General features: G+C 28.0%; 1 protein-coding gene across 3 annotated transcripts in view; it reads left to right on the top strand.

The window, feature by feature from the left end:
* The window catches only part of LOC105218720 (uncharacterized), a 28,402-nt gene that overhangs the window by 9,286 nt on the left and 2,461 nt on the right, over positions 1-16,655 (top strand). The window contains exons 4-10 of one of the 3 annotated variants that reach the window (XM_054229970.1): positions 965-1,029; positions 14,435-14,548; positions 14,647-14,784; positions 14,890-15,027; positions 15,223-15,311; positions 15,378-15,505; positions 16,462-16,581. In XM_054229970.1, the coding sequence (XP_054085945.1) occupies positions 965-1,029; positions 14,435-14,548; positions 14,647-14,784; positions 14,890-15,027; positions 15,223-15,311; positions 15,378-15,505; positions 16,462-16,581 (792 nt within the window). Of the gene's footprint in view, positions 1-964; positions 1,224-14,427; positions 14,549-14,646; positions 14,785-14,889; positions 15,028-15,222; positions 15,312-15,377; positions 15,506-16,461; positions 16,582-16,655 lie in introns of all 3 variants that reach the window. The other 2 variants (XM_029044511.2, XM_054229966.1) reach the window with 2 other exon arrangements.

Raw genomic sequence — 16,655 nt, 5'->3', positions numbered from 1 at the left:
AAATATATTTGAACCTTGTTTTAATATATCTAGAATTAAAAGTGGTCTTGTTTTTTAATCGTTTTAATTTTTCACAGCCCTGTATATAAAATAATAATTAGATTTCCTAAATATACATAAAATCTGTATCAAAATCGGTCCACTTTAAACCAATACCCGACATGCTTAACCCTAAAAACTTGAATTGTTCCTGGAGGGAGTAAATTTAACACACATATATAAATCTGTTGAGTCATTCCAACCATTTTTCGTTCTTTATACATATATTATATACCTGTCTAAGAACTTTTTCAGGGTTAAGTTTGTCAGTCTTAAACGTATTTGCATAATATCGTTAAGAGCAGAGGTTACAACACTAGTGTATTTCATAATGCACAGTTTTTCAATATTTTTTTAAATATATATGTTTTATATACTATTTTTTTCCTAAGTATAGATAACACCTATAATTTTCATATATTATACTTTTATTCATTGCATAAAATCTAATTCAAATATCGATATTTTTTAATTTCAAAAGTAATTTTGAAATTCGTTATAAACTAAACGAACGTTTTCGCAAGAAGTTAACAATTACGTTTGAATAAATTTACACATTTTAATTACATAAATATTTATACAAATTTTTTTTACATACTAATAAACCTAAAGTTGTTTAAGCATAATTAAATTTCATATGAATATACAAAATAATAAAAAAAAAAACACAAACAGTTCAAAAACCATACCCACATTACCTACTTACTACCTATCGCAAATACATACCTATGAGTATTTACTTACTTACATATACGTATTTATGAAATAATTTATTTTAGTATTATATTTATAATTTTCATTTTGATATTGAACAATTTTAAACAATTGATAATAAGCAAAATAAATTAATTGACATACATACATATGTTTTTTGTTTGTGGCGAAACGCAAAGTATATTACATAAAATGCATAAATATTTTGTAGGAAAGGATGTCATCGGTGCCTGGTTATCTATGAAAAACATAAAAATGTTCTTCAATATAAAGAAAGTGAGTGCGAAGGTGATAGTATGTATATGCATCAAACGAATCCATCTGCCATGGCGATGCGTAGCGTTTTAAAACAAAGCGAACATAGGGGGGGAGCTCATCCCAATTTGAACAACAACAACAACAACGGGCATTCAAGACTATCCTCATCGGATCAGTATATAATGAGATCCTATGATGATATGAATGATTGTAAGCATTAATTTGTTTATGTTTTTTTTTTTCGTTTAATTTCCTCTATTCAAACTCACTCTCTATCTCTCTAGCTATAACTATAACTAACTGTCTGTCACGCTCTTTGTCTCTTATTTGCAAAATCAAAAACAAAATGAAAAAATATGAAATTTTTTTTTATGATTTTTTTGGGTATTTTTAGTTTTTGTTTTTTGGAAATATGTTTTTTTTTTTTTTAATTTCTTATTGTGTGCTTTGAGTTATGTAAATTTTTTCGTTTGTTATTTTATTGATTTGTGTGCATTACTTAGTTTTCTCATCCAATTTGAAATTTGGTTTACTATATTTAATTATTGTTTACACAACTTTCATATTTCTTTTTTAACGCACCCGTTTTTTGGCAAAGATTCATGGTTAGGTTTACAGCAAATGATTTAATGATTTTTTGAGTTTACTCTCAGGGCATTTCATTTTAACGCATTTACTATTTAATATTTCATACATACATACATAATTATGTGCATCACGTTTTTTCAACAATTTTGAAATTTCTCCTAATTTTCAATGCTAATTAAATAAATAAATATATATATTTTTTGTTGTTTCTCCATCATTTCTCACTAGTTTATATTTTGTAAATTATTATTTAAGTATTTAGTTTACATTTACATATCGCAAGTTAGTAATTATAATAATTTCTTTCAACTCATATATATGTATATTTCAAGCCATATTTTTAATCGATTTAGTTCTCGAGTTTTCAATTATTTAACATTTGTTTGATAAATGACTTAATAAATGCAGGAAAAGCCAGACACACAAACACCAAATTGTATACTTGTAAATAGTTACTACAAAAATTACATGACACATACATTGAAAAATGCATATATATATATATAAATAAATAAATAAATCGATATTTTAGTCCACTCAATATTCGAATATACCGAACGTTTTGCGTTTGTCTTACAATTTTATTCGTTTTTTTTTTTGTGTTCATCTTTGCTCTCTCATTTAGTTCATAGCAAGGGTCCTCTCTCTCTCTCTCGCAAATAATCACAGTTAATAAAAAAAGCAAAAAAAAAAAAATTAAAAATAAAAAAATATATAATTTAGTGGCAAACAATATTTCTATTACATATAATTAAAGTTAACGTTTTGTACGCAAATAAAGCAAGATTTTATTTTTTAAGCGTACGTACATATTAGCGGATTAGCAGTTTAACCCGTCCCAACTTTTGTAAGCTACATTTTTCAAACAATTCTTTACAAAAAAAAAAAATAAGAAGAAAGTAAAAAATCAAAAATGTCAGCGCATGGCTGGTGAACAGTTCAAACAATATACATATGTATAAACAACAATACATATACAATAAATACAGACACGAACAAGTTCGAAAGAATTAAGAAAAAACCAAAAAAAAAAGTTATAAAAAATGCTTGAAATGCCGGTTAATTAAACTGATGTGCAATTGCGTTGGGTCAATTTGGTTTTGATCTTAAATAGCTATTGTATATATATAATTGAAGCAGCTAAAGCAATTTGCATACAACTTAATTACAAACACTAAAAATACACGCCTATATATAAACATATTTACTTACTTTTTTATATTATATAATTTAGTTTTTTGTGTTTGTACCAAAAATTTTGATTTCTCACACACATAACTGTAAATAATTGACTTTTGTAAATAAAAAAAAACTTGTTTGTTAATATTTTTATACTTAAATATTATATAAATATATATATATGAATTATATACATATTATATATACTTATTTGCAAACTGAAACCTATATTAACTGATATGTATTTCTGTATTTCATTTTCTTCCTACTTAACATTTATTTGACGCATTGAACAGAACTGTACTTGTATTTGAGAAAGAAAAAACCATATAAACAAATCCATACAGAGTAAAGGACATATAACTAACCTGTAGTGAAATGGACTAGTTCCGTACTATTTTAGAACTACTCTTAACAGTTAGATCAACTATTCAGCTGATTGTGTTTTTCAACGCAAGAAATATGTTTTTACATGGCAATCTCTACGAAAATTTCAATTCTTTTCAATTGTAACAAATCCGTACAGAGTAAAGGACATAGAACTAACCTGTAGTGAAATGGACTAGTTCCGAACTACTTTAGAACTACTTCTAACTGCTAGATCAACTAGTCACCAGATTGTGTTTTTCAGCGCAAGAAATGTGTTTTTACATGTCAATCTCTTACGAAAATTTCAATTCTTTTCAATTGTTTTGTTTCGGTCCAAAACATATTAGTTTTTCAAAAAATAATAAGAATTTTAAAACTTCCAGTTGTCAATTTTTACCCCTATTTTTTATTATGGCTTGTCCAGAAATTACTCCAACTGACTTTTTCCTATTTCTAAAAATGAAGAGAACCTTAGACAGCCATCGTTTTGCGAGCATACGTGAAATCGTTGAAAGAACCAATGCTATCCCAAAAATCGAGTTCGAAGACTGTTTCGACGTCGCTGCCATAAGTGCCATCTCAAATTCGATTTTGAAGACGACAATATTAATGTAGATGAATGATTAAATAGGTTTTTTTTTTCAAAAAAAGAAAAGTCCCGTTATTTTTTGAAAATCCAATTTCAAAATTTAAATTGCCTGCTGTGATGTTCTAAAAGCAATAGCGAATAAGACCCAATAGTAATACTAATAGTTACAAGTACAGCCCTTTTCGGCCTAGTACATTTAAAGTTTAAAAATACTAGTCGAAAACTAGTCCCCTACCGACCACTTCGTTTTTGGAGATTTCACTCATGCAAATTACACACGTTACTTTCTGTCATATTTTTTTTTGTGAAAACAGTTAAAGGTAAACCATTAATTGTACAGCCTTGACTTTGACTGGAAGATGGACCGCGAAACATTCATTTGTAAATAATTCATTTTCATTTGTATTTCCACCATGTCCATTGTAATCGTCGCACAACAACATTAAATGTTGCAAACATTTGTTGTTATCCCAAAAACAAAAAAAAAACTAATAATTAATAATGTCAATAACTATAATCCTTAAATATTTATTCACATACACACGATCCTTGTTGCCTCTGTAATCATTCAACAAACGCGAAATCAATTGCTATTTTCAATGAAGCTACAAAATTTTATTTAAAAAAAGAAACTAAGTTACACACATATTCGTATAGAATTCAATTGAATTTTGTGTTTTCGATTTTGTTGCACGTCGCAAAGCCAATTGAGCTGGTGATTTAGGGCGCGTTCTCACGAAAATGTGTTGCTACTGTAAGCAAACAATTGACGCGGCAACATTTTCCTTAAAATTTTGGAAATATATTTTTTTATTTTCTTAGTAATTATATTCATTTGCCATTTTTGTATTGATTTTATTTTCGTTTTACTTGTTTATTTGTAAGCCTAAATGTGTGTGTCCTTGTGTGTGCTGTCTTACCCAGTCCATCCCACCATGATACTACATAGTTTGCCATCTTACAACCCACTTTCGTAGTAATGCGTACAGATTTGTATGTATCGTATAATATAATATAAAATATATTTTTTTTCTTACATACAGCTAAATAAAAATAATATAATCTAAACAAATTTCGCACTAAAAAAATTTTTGTCAAGGCTAGGATTAATGCGGTAAAATTATATTCAAGCGTTAATTATACCGCGAAAACTGTAAAACTTTTGATGAAAAGTAGAGAATTTGAATACGAGTTTTTGAAAATATTTCCAAAATATATTTTCCTTTTCATTTAATCGGGTTTCACTATATAATAAATTTATTTACTAAATTTTAAATACTAATTTGTTACAGCCATTTAACGGTTGGAATTATTTTGTTAGAAGTTTTTTATTTTTCACGGCGACATAACCTTAAAAATTCAAATTATATAGACATCTTTAAAAATTTAAATCGTTTATATAGTTATTATTAATACTTTTAATATCATGACTATATATAATTTTTTATAAAAGTTTTTGAATTCTAAAAGGAACCATTTGAAATTTTCACAAAAAAACTCAAATTTATCAATAAACTCACTAAATAAGTGCGATAGTCTCATCAATAAAGCATCGATAAACATCGATTTCGAAAGCAAAAATCTTCTCAAATCGATTTAGCTTGTTTTCTTTGTGTCAAAAAGTATCAAAACAGTTTCGAATTACTATGATTTGAGGTTGTAAGATGGTTTTGCAAAATCAAAAAAAAAAAAAAAAAATATAGATTGAAAAGCTGAAACATTTTCTTTTATGGTTTATTCAAAATAGTTATTCTTGTAGTATAAGAACATTTATACAATAGAAATTATATATATTGAGAGTCAAATAATCCATTATATATTAATAAATTCGCTGTGGCTCATTGAATAATTTAGGCTAAGCGGAGTTTAGAAAATATCGGTAGTAAACAGACCAGAACCATTTGCTTGGCTCAAAGATGTTTCGAAGTGAAATAAGATTTCGTTTTTGATGATTTTAAGCCCAACAAAAAAAAAAATATTCTAATCACTTATATTTTTTTTACCGAATATCATATAAAATACTTTTTTAACTATCAAATAATTTCAAAAGGAAAAGAAATTTAATTTCAAAGAATTTTTTTTTGTTGAAACTATACAATGATCTTAGCCTTATGCGTTTTTAAGACGTGAAAAATATCTTTTATTATGCCGGAGTTCTTCAATATATATGGTGTGTTCAAAAAGTAACGGGATACTTAAATTTCCTATTTAAAAAAATTAGAGGACCTTAGAACGACAGCCCTCGTTTTACAAGCGTACGAGAAATCACTGAAGAGTTTAAGTAGTATTTCGACGATTGGAAGAAGCGCTAGCATAAGTGCATAATATTGAATGAGGACTATTTTGACGGCGACAAAATAAATGTAGACGAGTGAATAAATATATTTTTCAACAAACGAAAATTCCCGTTATTTTTGAACACACATTGTATTTAAAAAATTGTCGCTTACATTTAAATTCGAATGCTTAGCGCGGTTTTATAATTTATTTTCAAAAAATTAACAATTTTTATAAAAGTAATTTCAAATTGTATAAATCATAAAAAATATACTATATCGTAAAATTCCAAAATATTTGACAACTGACAAGCGCGAATTAAGCTTAGATTCAACAGAGGCCTTAATTGATTGTTGGCTATAAAGTGTTATATAAAAATTGTCAATGAGTTAGATACTAAAATAAAAGAAAAAAATATCTTCTTCCCTAAACAACTTGTATAATTCATTGTAGCACTCAAATTAACAGTTAACTAAAGAAAATTATTACCATATTCATCGACGAATTGCGTGTAAATAAGGAATGTGCAAAATAAGGCGCTACAACGAAATTGGATAAAGCGCAGACAATGCTAAAAAGCGTTAATGACGAGCCGAGCGCATTAGCGTACGAAAGTAATAATCAAAGCTAAATGAAATGCTAATCAAAAATCAATATCGAAATGTCGCCAAACGATGACGGAGGTGGAGACGTCTGTCAACAAAACCAATAGAGACAATAAATATGAATCAAACACAGCGTTGTTTGTTTACCACTTGAGCTGACAGAGTCCTTAGCTAGATAGTTAGTGCAAGCATATGTATATATATATATATGTACCGTTATATACACACATATACTCGTATGTTTAGTATAATGAACTCCGGTTTATTTGCGAGCGCACTAAGAGTACTTATTCTAATTTATTTTCTATGCTTATAAAAATAATACAACAACAATACACACACACACTCATATTTATACATGTAAATGTTACATGCCACAAGCTAGTCAACAATATAAACATTAGTTTGCTTTTCATTAGGAACATTTTCATAAAGTACATTTTCCTTGTACACCAACAACAACAATTGAGTTTGTGCCGACATTTATATAAGTACAAATATAGCTATAAACTTATTACTAAGTGCTCATTTACATGAGAACCACAAGCACAAATAAAAAATACACACACACGCATACATATTTATAGGCGTATTTTGTGTAGGATACCGAGCAATATACACGCACTCACACACACACACTTACTCACAGAGTAGTAGTACACTTTTCAATCAAAACGTTCTCCAGACTGGGTAAACTACTAGGTAGGAGGAATGTTTGCATTTGTTTTTTGGATTATTTCGGTGTCATCCACAAGACAAAAGCGCAAGGCGTACACACTCGTACACATTCATAAAAAAGAAAAAAAAAAGAAATGAGAAAAAGTTTGCGTGTTTGAGTTAATTTCATACAAGTACTATTTTCATATTATTTTAATTAATTTTTTTTACTGTTATTTTTTTGGTTAAATAAAATTTAGATATTTGATGAAGTCAGTTGTTGTTTGTGGAATTTATTTTTGATTTTTTTTGCATATTTTTTGCCACTTTGTGGTTGCCATATTGCTTTTTTTTAAGTTTTGTATGTATTTTTTTATCTTAAATTTTCTTTCATTAATTTTATTGAATATTTAAAATTTTAAATATTTTTAGAATTTTTATTTTATTTATTTTTTTTAATATTTTTTAAAATATTTTTTTTTTAAATTTTTATAAGATTTTTCATTCAATTTATTTTATTAGAGATAATTTTTTATTTTTACAAATATTTTGTATTTTTTTTAATTTTGTTCAAATAAATTATTTACACACTTCGTCCAACAAAAGTACATTATTTATTTAGGTTTTATTATATTATTTATTTTGAATCAAGCTTTCATAAGAACCGTTACTTTGGCATTTCTCTACTGTTAAAAAATTTTATTGTCGTTTTTTTCGGTTTTGAGTTTCCATTTTACGTTTCAGTTACTCAACTTTACCATTTGTACATAAAAACAAATTCCAAATTCCATTGTATAAAAAATGCTGTAAATATGTTTGATATTTTTTCTAACCTTCCATTTTTAATGCTACTAAATATATACTTACATAACATACGTGCATACATGATTTGTTTATAAACCCGTTTATCTTGTAAATTTTGTACAGAAATGAGAGTAAATACTATATTTGAAATATTAACAGAAATTTATAAAAAAAAAAATAAAATTCCAAAAAGCGTATGAGTGTAAAGCTATATGCATAAAAAATGCAATCAATAAACGAATGATTTTTTTAAATTTTCCACAGTTTTTTCTATACAAAAAAGTGTATTTGTTTAACTGTCAATTCAGTTTCTGTTTCTGTTTCTGCTTTGGATTTGTTTCTGTTTCGGTTCTGTTCATATTGATTTATTCTGTTATTGGTGCTCGAATTCGATGCAGTTTGCTGCGATTTGGCTCGATTCGCTTCAATTGCTTTTTCGTTTGTTGTTTTTTACCTCATAACTCCATTGCTAACCAACCACACCTCATGCCATCTCCAAAGCCCCACCACCATCTATCTACTTACCAAATCACCTACGTACCTTTATGAATACAAATACAAATCTCTATTCACCTAAACATACTCTACTACTGCTGCCGCCATATTCACAAGCACCACCACTATGATCATCACTAAATTTCCGCTAAAGAAATGCTAGAACTCATTATTTTATTTAGTAAATAAATGGCTGTTGGCCAATAAAAAAATTAAAATAAATAAATTAATTTGTTGCGCTTTCAGGCTAATAAATTGTTTATACAAAATTCTCTTGTAAATCGTTATTTACTGTTAAGCAAGCGCGGTATGGTTGTTGTGTGTGTCCGGTCAGCTACTGATCGTCGTTGTACACATACTTTTACTGTCACCACCACATTTGTGCGACAGTGCGTATACGCAACCAATTGCTTATTTACTCCACCAAAGAGTATTCTCATATGTATATTTTGTATTGTAATACTTTACATGCTCATACTTACATACATATTTGTATATACAATGTATATTAATTTGAATTTGAATTTGAATTTGAATTTGCATTTAAATCTCATTTTAAATAAAATTTTGTACTTTTCACTTCAAAATACAAAATCCGAAATCATAAAATTTGCCTAAGCTACACAAAAGATTTGTTGAAACGCGTGCATATTAATACATACAGTTATAATAGAAAACAAAAATAAGCGTAAAATGCAGGAAACAAAAATACCGTTACATTCATCAAACGTTTGTTGTGTGTGTCTTGCCCAAAAAAAAAATGAAAAAAATAATACAATTTTAGCAATAACAATAACAATCGATTTTACATAGCTCACACAAGTAAGACAAAAAAGACGTGTTTTAAAGAATCAAATGCAATGTTGGGATGGGCTGCCCGGTGACCGCTAGTATTTTTTGTACTTATTCATATTATGTACTTTTTATATATACTTACTTACTTACTTACATGTTGTATTCCATTCATTATGTGATAATGATTTTTCGATGTTTTTATGTAAATGTTGTTTGTTGAATGTTGTTATTGTTGTTGTCATTTTTTATTACATCAATCAAACGTATGTAGTTGTATTTATTTCGATTTTATTTTTATTACAATTATATGTAAATATCGTTGTACGTATTGAAATAGTGTTATTAACTAATTTTATTATTATTGTTGTTGTTAATACTGTGCTCTATACACTAACATACATACAAACAAACAAATAGTTTACAAAGTAGTTTAGTTGTGGTTTAAACGTATATACATACATACATACATAAAAATGTATACATAGACATAAAATAATATTTATTATTTTTTAAAAAAATTTTATGTGCAAATAAAGCAATCATATATATTATAACGATATCAGTTATAAAAAAATTGTTTGTTGTTTATTGTTTGTATGTATGTATGTATGTGTATGCCTGCAGCCGCTTACATAATTAATTAAATTTTTTTTTGTTTCGAAATTGCTGTTGTAAATTAGCTGTAATTTAAAATTCTTTTCATGTTATTCTATGTTTACTCATGGTTCAGTAAAAAAAAACACCTAAACACTCGCGCTTGTGCAGTATTTATTTTAACTCGTAATCACACAAACATACATACATACAAACACATGCACAGACATAAACATAAATTGACAAGAAAAATTCATTAAGTACTGCATAACAAATATTTGCTATTCTTTTATTATATACACTTTTATTTGATGTAATATAGAATACTTAACCCTAATGCAAATATGCAGTTGGATAAAATGCAACTGCAAAATGCATTGTTTCATTAAAATTTTGAAAGCTTAATGCATTTATTGAATTTTTCATGTCATCGCAATAGACAGCAGACTACACTAAATTTATATAGGTCATCTTAACGGCGTTTTTGTGTTAACATTGAAAATCTGAATGGTAACAGAAATTAGATACATACATACAAACATGTAACTGTTGTTTAATAAAAATGTATTTAATTTAATTTTTCTGTTGTTGTTAAAAGTGCTCTCTGCAGCCTTACAAACTTTTTACATGAAAATCATTTTTATTTCACTACCGAACAATGTGTGTATTTGTGTACAAGCGAATTTCTATTTGTTTATCAGCATAATTCTCAACCTTTTTTTAATGTATAATGGCATAATATGTACAGTGTCTAATATTTCCTTAATAGCAAGTAAATATAATAAATATTTAACAAAAATTAAAAGATAATCCTTCAATCATTTATGGTTTTACATGATTTAATCGTTATCTCAACTTACTAAAAAAATAACGGTACTTTTCGTTTCTTGAAAAAATTTTTTTTTTCGATTACATTAATACTATGTTCAGACCGACATTGAAAACATGTTTTCATTGAAAAATGGGTCGTTCGTTCGAAAACTTATGTTTTCATCCATGCAAAATCTATCAAAGGAAATCAAAGTTGAAAACTTACATTCCACTAATTATAATCGATGTCTTCTCTAGTTTAGTCGATATAATTGGAAGACATATTTTGCCATCCCCAAAATGTCAGTTAATATTTGTTTACATTTTAAAAAAGAATGGAGAAAAAACAAAAGTACAAAAAAAGAAATTCCTGGGGTGAGTGGAGAGGAAGCGCTCCTAACTGAATTGTGGCAAAATAAGGTGTGTGCTCTTCGCGGGCCTAGAAAAAATAGCCACATTTTAAAAGAAATGGCAGTGGAGTGGAGCAGCAACAAGGTGTGCTATTCACAGCGGCCAAAATTAAAACTAAGATGCATAATCTGTCGGAAAGATACAAACAAACAAACTTTTGTTCAACATGATTTAATTGGCGTCCCAAGTTCCTTTATTATACCTAATAGGATTAAACGTTGTTTGTACAGCTCTTCTATCTTTTTTGCAAGGCAAATGTGCTGGATAGTAAGAGTCTCTATCAATTCTTGAAGAATCACCGTTGCCCAAGATATTTATCTGGCTTTTCAAAGCCAATACCTTCATTATTAACATTTTCTTGTCGCGATTCTTTAAAACACGATCGTTAATAATAATTATAAGCAAATATTAAAGATTCTAAAACTTACCATTTTCGTTACTCAAAATGTAAACAAAAAAATAAATTTGTGAATTGTCAATGAAAACACATCGAAAACACAAAATGTCGGTCAGAACAACTTTGGTTCCAAAATCCACAAATTGTGTTTTCATGAGGTTTTCAATGTCGGTCCGAACGTAGTATTATTGTAACTAAATTTATGAGGGATTAAGTCAGTTTTCCCAGTTGACTGATCACTTTTATGATTAAAAAAAATATAAGTAAAAAGATTTAACTTAAAAAATAAAATAAATATTCCGAGTAATATTCGGCTATAGAACCACATAAGCGACTACATGTCTGGAATTTAAATAAATTTTGTATAACTTTCATACAACCATGTTTACAACCTTATAAAAAACTCAGACGAAATTTAAATTTTTGTTTGCAATTTGAAGCGGCCTAGTCGAAGCGCTGTAAAAATACATAGAAGAATAAAATGGTACTTGTCTATGAAAAACTTTTATTAAAAGAAATACGAGAATTTACCAATGTACATGTCAACAAAGTCGTTACTACATAAATAAAAATGATCCTTGGTATGTTTGTATGTATGTATGTATATAAAGAAATCTGAAAAAAAATCATACTTTTATTTATTTTTTTTTTAGATTATTTGTAGTTAGATTTTTTTTTTGGTGTTGTGCTTTTCCATACATACATATGTGTATATTGCTACGAATATACAAAAATAATACATACAAATATATATATATATACACTGCTACAGCGAATGCCATTACTTATTAGCAAATCGAACTACTTTACCTTTTCATTATTAATTTATGAGTATTTAAGTGCTCAGTCAACATGAGCGCACGTCATAATTTAGAAATATGTTGAAAAAAAAAAAGATATATAAAAAAAAATTACAGAGAGGACCCTTAGTTATACACAAAATAAAAAAATTTTAAGAGTGTTTTTGATTGATTATTATTAATTATTATTACATTTTTGTTTAGTTGCTTAAGATTTTTTAATAACAGCGATTTATTGTTATCCCTATGGGTATAAACTATTCATGCACACAGTGAAAACGTCTATTAGGAGTTCAAATACGTTCATATTGTTTTAAATTTTCAGCTAATTAAATAATGAGATTAACTGTTGTGACTTAACAACGGACTCAAAGCCTTATAAATATTTTAATATTGAACCGTTGATACTTTGTGTGTAATTTAAAAATATAATTATTTCAGTAGTGAAAATTTATATTAAGTCGAATTTTGCTTCCAGACCTTAGTCTTGTAAAACTAAAAATCTGATTTATGATATCTTGATCTTCCTTTATTATTCTACTCCTATATATCACCCTCTCTATTTGGTGGAGAGATTTTAAATTTAATTACTACAATCATATTTTTCCGTTCTAAGCTTACTAAATTACCAGTATTGCAGAAAGTGTCTTAAATAAAATAATTTATTTTTTTTATGGTCTGCTAAATATCTACAGATATCAATATATATTTAAAATATCAGTAATGAGAAACAGAAGTTAGCTTCAATAAACATTTTTCTGAACTTAGAATATTACGAGTGTTCATAATATCTAATTTACCCGAGTTGTGGAAACTTCTGAATTTTTATGAAATTAAGAACTCAAAGCATTACTGAATACTTTTTAGGTATTTTCTGAATTTTACTGTGTGCAATGAAGATTTAATTTTAATTTTTTCCTTTCGTTCAAAGTTTCATCTAATTTATATATCATTCTTCATTTATAATTAATATTATTTGATTTTAAATATATTATTGTGCAAGAAACATCGATATTGCGGTTATAAATATATATTATGAGTAATTTTTCTCATTGTGGAAATTCACAAATTTTTGATTTTCGAAACTGAATTTCAGTTGAAAAAAGTAGTAAGTCTCCAAATAAATTTGTATAACTTCGGTTATAAAAAAGTTATATCGAATAGATTTCAGTGTTTCACAATAATTTTTTTTTACAATTAAAAGATGAAATGGTTTCCAAGTAAAATATGTTACTAGAAGCGATTATTTTATGATAATTTGTAGTACGATGAATCGAACGCACATTTGGTATAAATGTAAAATAGTCGCATTAGCAAATAGTGGTAGCTTACATAGCAAACGATTATACCACTTTAGTAGGGTGCTCACATAGTATTGGCTTGTATTGAATTCAACCGAATAACGTTGGTCATGATTTCACAAATTCATTTTTTTAACAAGAGATTGTATCTAATTCAAATTCACTGTTATGCCACATGGAGAAAAATTACTTCAAACTTGAACTTGAACTTCATCGATTTGCACAAATGTGTTATTTTTTTTTTCAAACTGTTTAAGTTTTTACTATTAGTTCAAATACCGTTTAAGTTAAGAAAAAACTAGTAAACAAAAAATATTGCTGTTTCATTTGGGATGCGAGCAAATGCAACTCATTCAATTATTATATTAATTATTTTCGCACACATTTATTTTTATTTTTTTTTTATTTATTTGCATTTTTTTTCTTAATTATTATTTAAAAAAATATGCAAAAACCTTATAAATTTATTGCTTGCCGTTTGCTCGTTCCCAAAGAAACCTGCACCACATCAACTTAACGTATGAGTATTACTGTTTATTTCTATATTTTATTGTTTCGAAATTTTCCAAAGTATGTAGTTTAACTTCTCTCATAACTAATTCCACTATCAATCTATAACTTAGTGTGTGTGTGTGCTTCTTACTAACACCGTATGGCATAATGAAATTTGTACTATTTGCTTGCTATCCTGTGAAAAAATGTGCATTAATCGCTACACTTTGTTGTGGTTTTCCAAAAATTATGTCCCCCAGATTTTTGCAAGGGCCGTGAAACGTTACAGAATCTCTGCGATCAAATACCGGGTGATGCTTTGCTGTATTCGCTATTTCGCGAGAGCGCCGAACCGGTCAAATGTCCGTTGAAGGGTGAGTTTTGCTGTCCATATTTACATATGTACATAAAATATATATATATTTGTTTTGAAATATACACTATATTATGTTCTTTATATATAATTTTTCAGGACCCTTTGTATTCACCTATAATCGCGGACACGGCGAATGTAAGAGCCCCGTTTCGAATATCGAAAGCTGCACCGAAGACAGTCGTCTGCTGCTCAGCTTCCAAGCTTGTCCTGACGTGCAAGGCACCGAGAGCACAGGTACATAAAATATGCGTACATTTGTTAAAAATATCTGTAATTCTATTATATTTTTGTTCCGTATTTTCCAACAATTTTATAACTTTGAAATGTATTTCAAAATAGTTGAAGAACTAACTTGCTTGGCCACTTGGAAGGATGGCAACTCACGTTATCTTGTCGGTTTGGTTTCACATCATCATGCAATTTCAAATGAAGAACGTTATCGCTGCTTCGTCTATGAGAAAATCTCATCGTTACTAGGTATGTTTTAGTAAAATTAATCAGACGGCCGAAGAAAGTTTAAAAAGCTTCGTATATTTCGCTGGTCCTCTTTAGCGTAACATAGATAAAATATGAAAAGACCTAGTTTGATAGCTTTCTTGTATCAAAATTATTCTTCAAAAAAAATTCTGTTGCACAGAAAAATAGTTTTGACGGAATTTATTTCAATTTCAGGTGGTCTCAGCACTGTCAGTGCAAAAGATGCCGAATACAAATTAGCACAATCTGGCGATGCAACCTGCAATGGTTTGGATAGCGCAGAGGTAAGTCGCAAAAAGTGGGCTTCCTTCTAGATAATTTTAATCAAAAAACTTTGCTGCTGTTTTTAGGTTGGTTCACGCATAATGTCGCTGAGAAAACCACCAATAACTGAACGCTGTGACTTCCCGGCTTGGTTTAAGGGACCGCGACACTGGCATGTTCTAATGGGCAACGCTGTCTACAATTATCATCCCAAGTAAGTGTTGAAGTTAAGGGGCACACCTAGTGTGATGGCCTAAAAAATGTGATTTTTGGGAATTTGTATTAAAAAAAAACTTTATCAATTATTTCAAAATTTTAAGAATATATTTATACATGTTTCAAGAATATATAGTGAAATTTTTGAAGAAAAAAATTAAATATTTTTAAAGTTATAGTCGATCTCCAACGGAGCGAAAAAAAGCTCCTTCACTGCTGCAGTGATTCCGGCCTTCTCCGTGGATGAAATCTAAAAAAATAAAATTCTCCTTAAACTAGATAATATTGTCTGTACAATGACCTACGATAAAAAAGAAAAATCAAAAATTGATAATATGGCGGCGTTTTAAAAATTTTACCCAAAATTTTGGTCGTTTTTGGCCTGCCAAAATTCGATTTTTTCATCAGATCAAAAATCGATAGGTCATTGTACGGAGAACTATATATAGAACATGTAAAAAAAATTCGATAGTGTTCGGATCATTTGTTTTTGAGTAATCACTGCAGCAAATTCGGAAAATGCTGTTTCGAGAAAAACGCGTTTATAGATAAAATGATCGTTTTCACTGTTACCGAGCGGATGCTCTTTAAATTGCTATAACTCATAATCTCTATTTGAGATATCGATTTGAAATTTTAATATGTTATTTTTAAAGGTGTAATCTACCGAAATATGAAATATTTTTTTTTTTTAATTTCACACTAGGTGTGCCCCTTAAAAATCATAAAATATTGTAAATGAAATTAAAATAAATTGTTAGATTGATAGACAGATAATTTGATTTAATAGATTAAATTGATTTGAGATTGATATCGTTTATTAATGATTTTTGTATATAAAATCCCTGAGATGAGATAGCTAAAATTTTATATTTATTTATAACTTTTCAAAAATTAAATAAGAGATATTAATGAAAATATTTATTTTCTTTATCTTCCTATTCTTTAATCAAGTGATGGCTCTGTACATATTATTAAGCCGAATGGTTTCATGGAGACACGAGCACTTTGCGAACAGATAAACAAGCAAACCGCTACTGAAATGATGGCAGTGGTGCACTATACAACTGGATGGTGAGTAAAATTTCGATAGTTTATCACATACACATGCATACACCATTTATATATATTTATATAAAATACAATAA

Source organism: Zeugodacus cucurbitae, chromosome 2 (assembly GCF_028554725.1).
Source record: "Zeugodacus cucurbitae isolate PBARC_wt_2022May chromosome 2, idZeuCucr1.2, whole genome shotgun sequence".
Classification (NCBI taxonomy): Eukaryota; Metazoa; Arthropoda; class Insecta; order Diptera; family Tephritidae; genus Zeugodacus; species Zeugodacus cucurbitae.
Note: the sequence above shows the minus strand (reverse complement) of the source record. Positions and strands in the feature narration are given on the sequence as shown.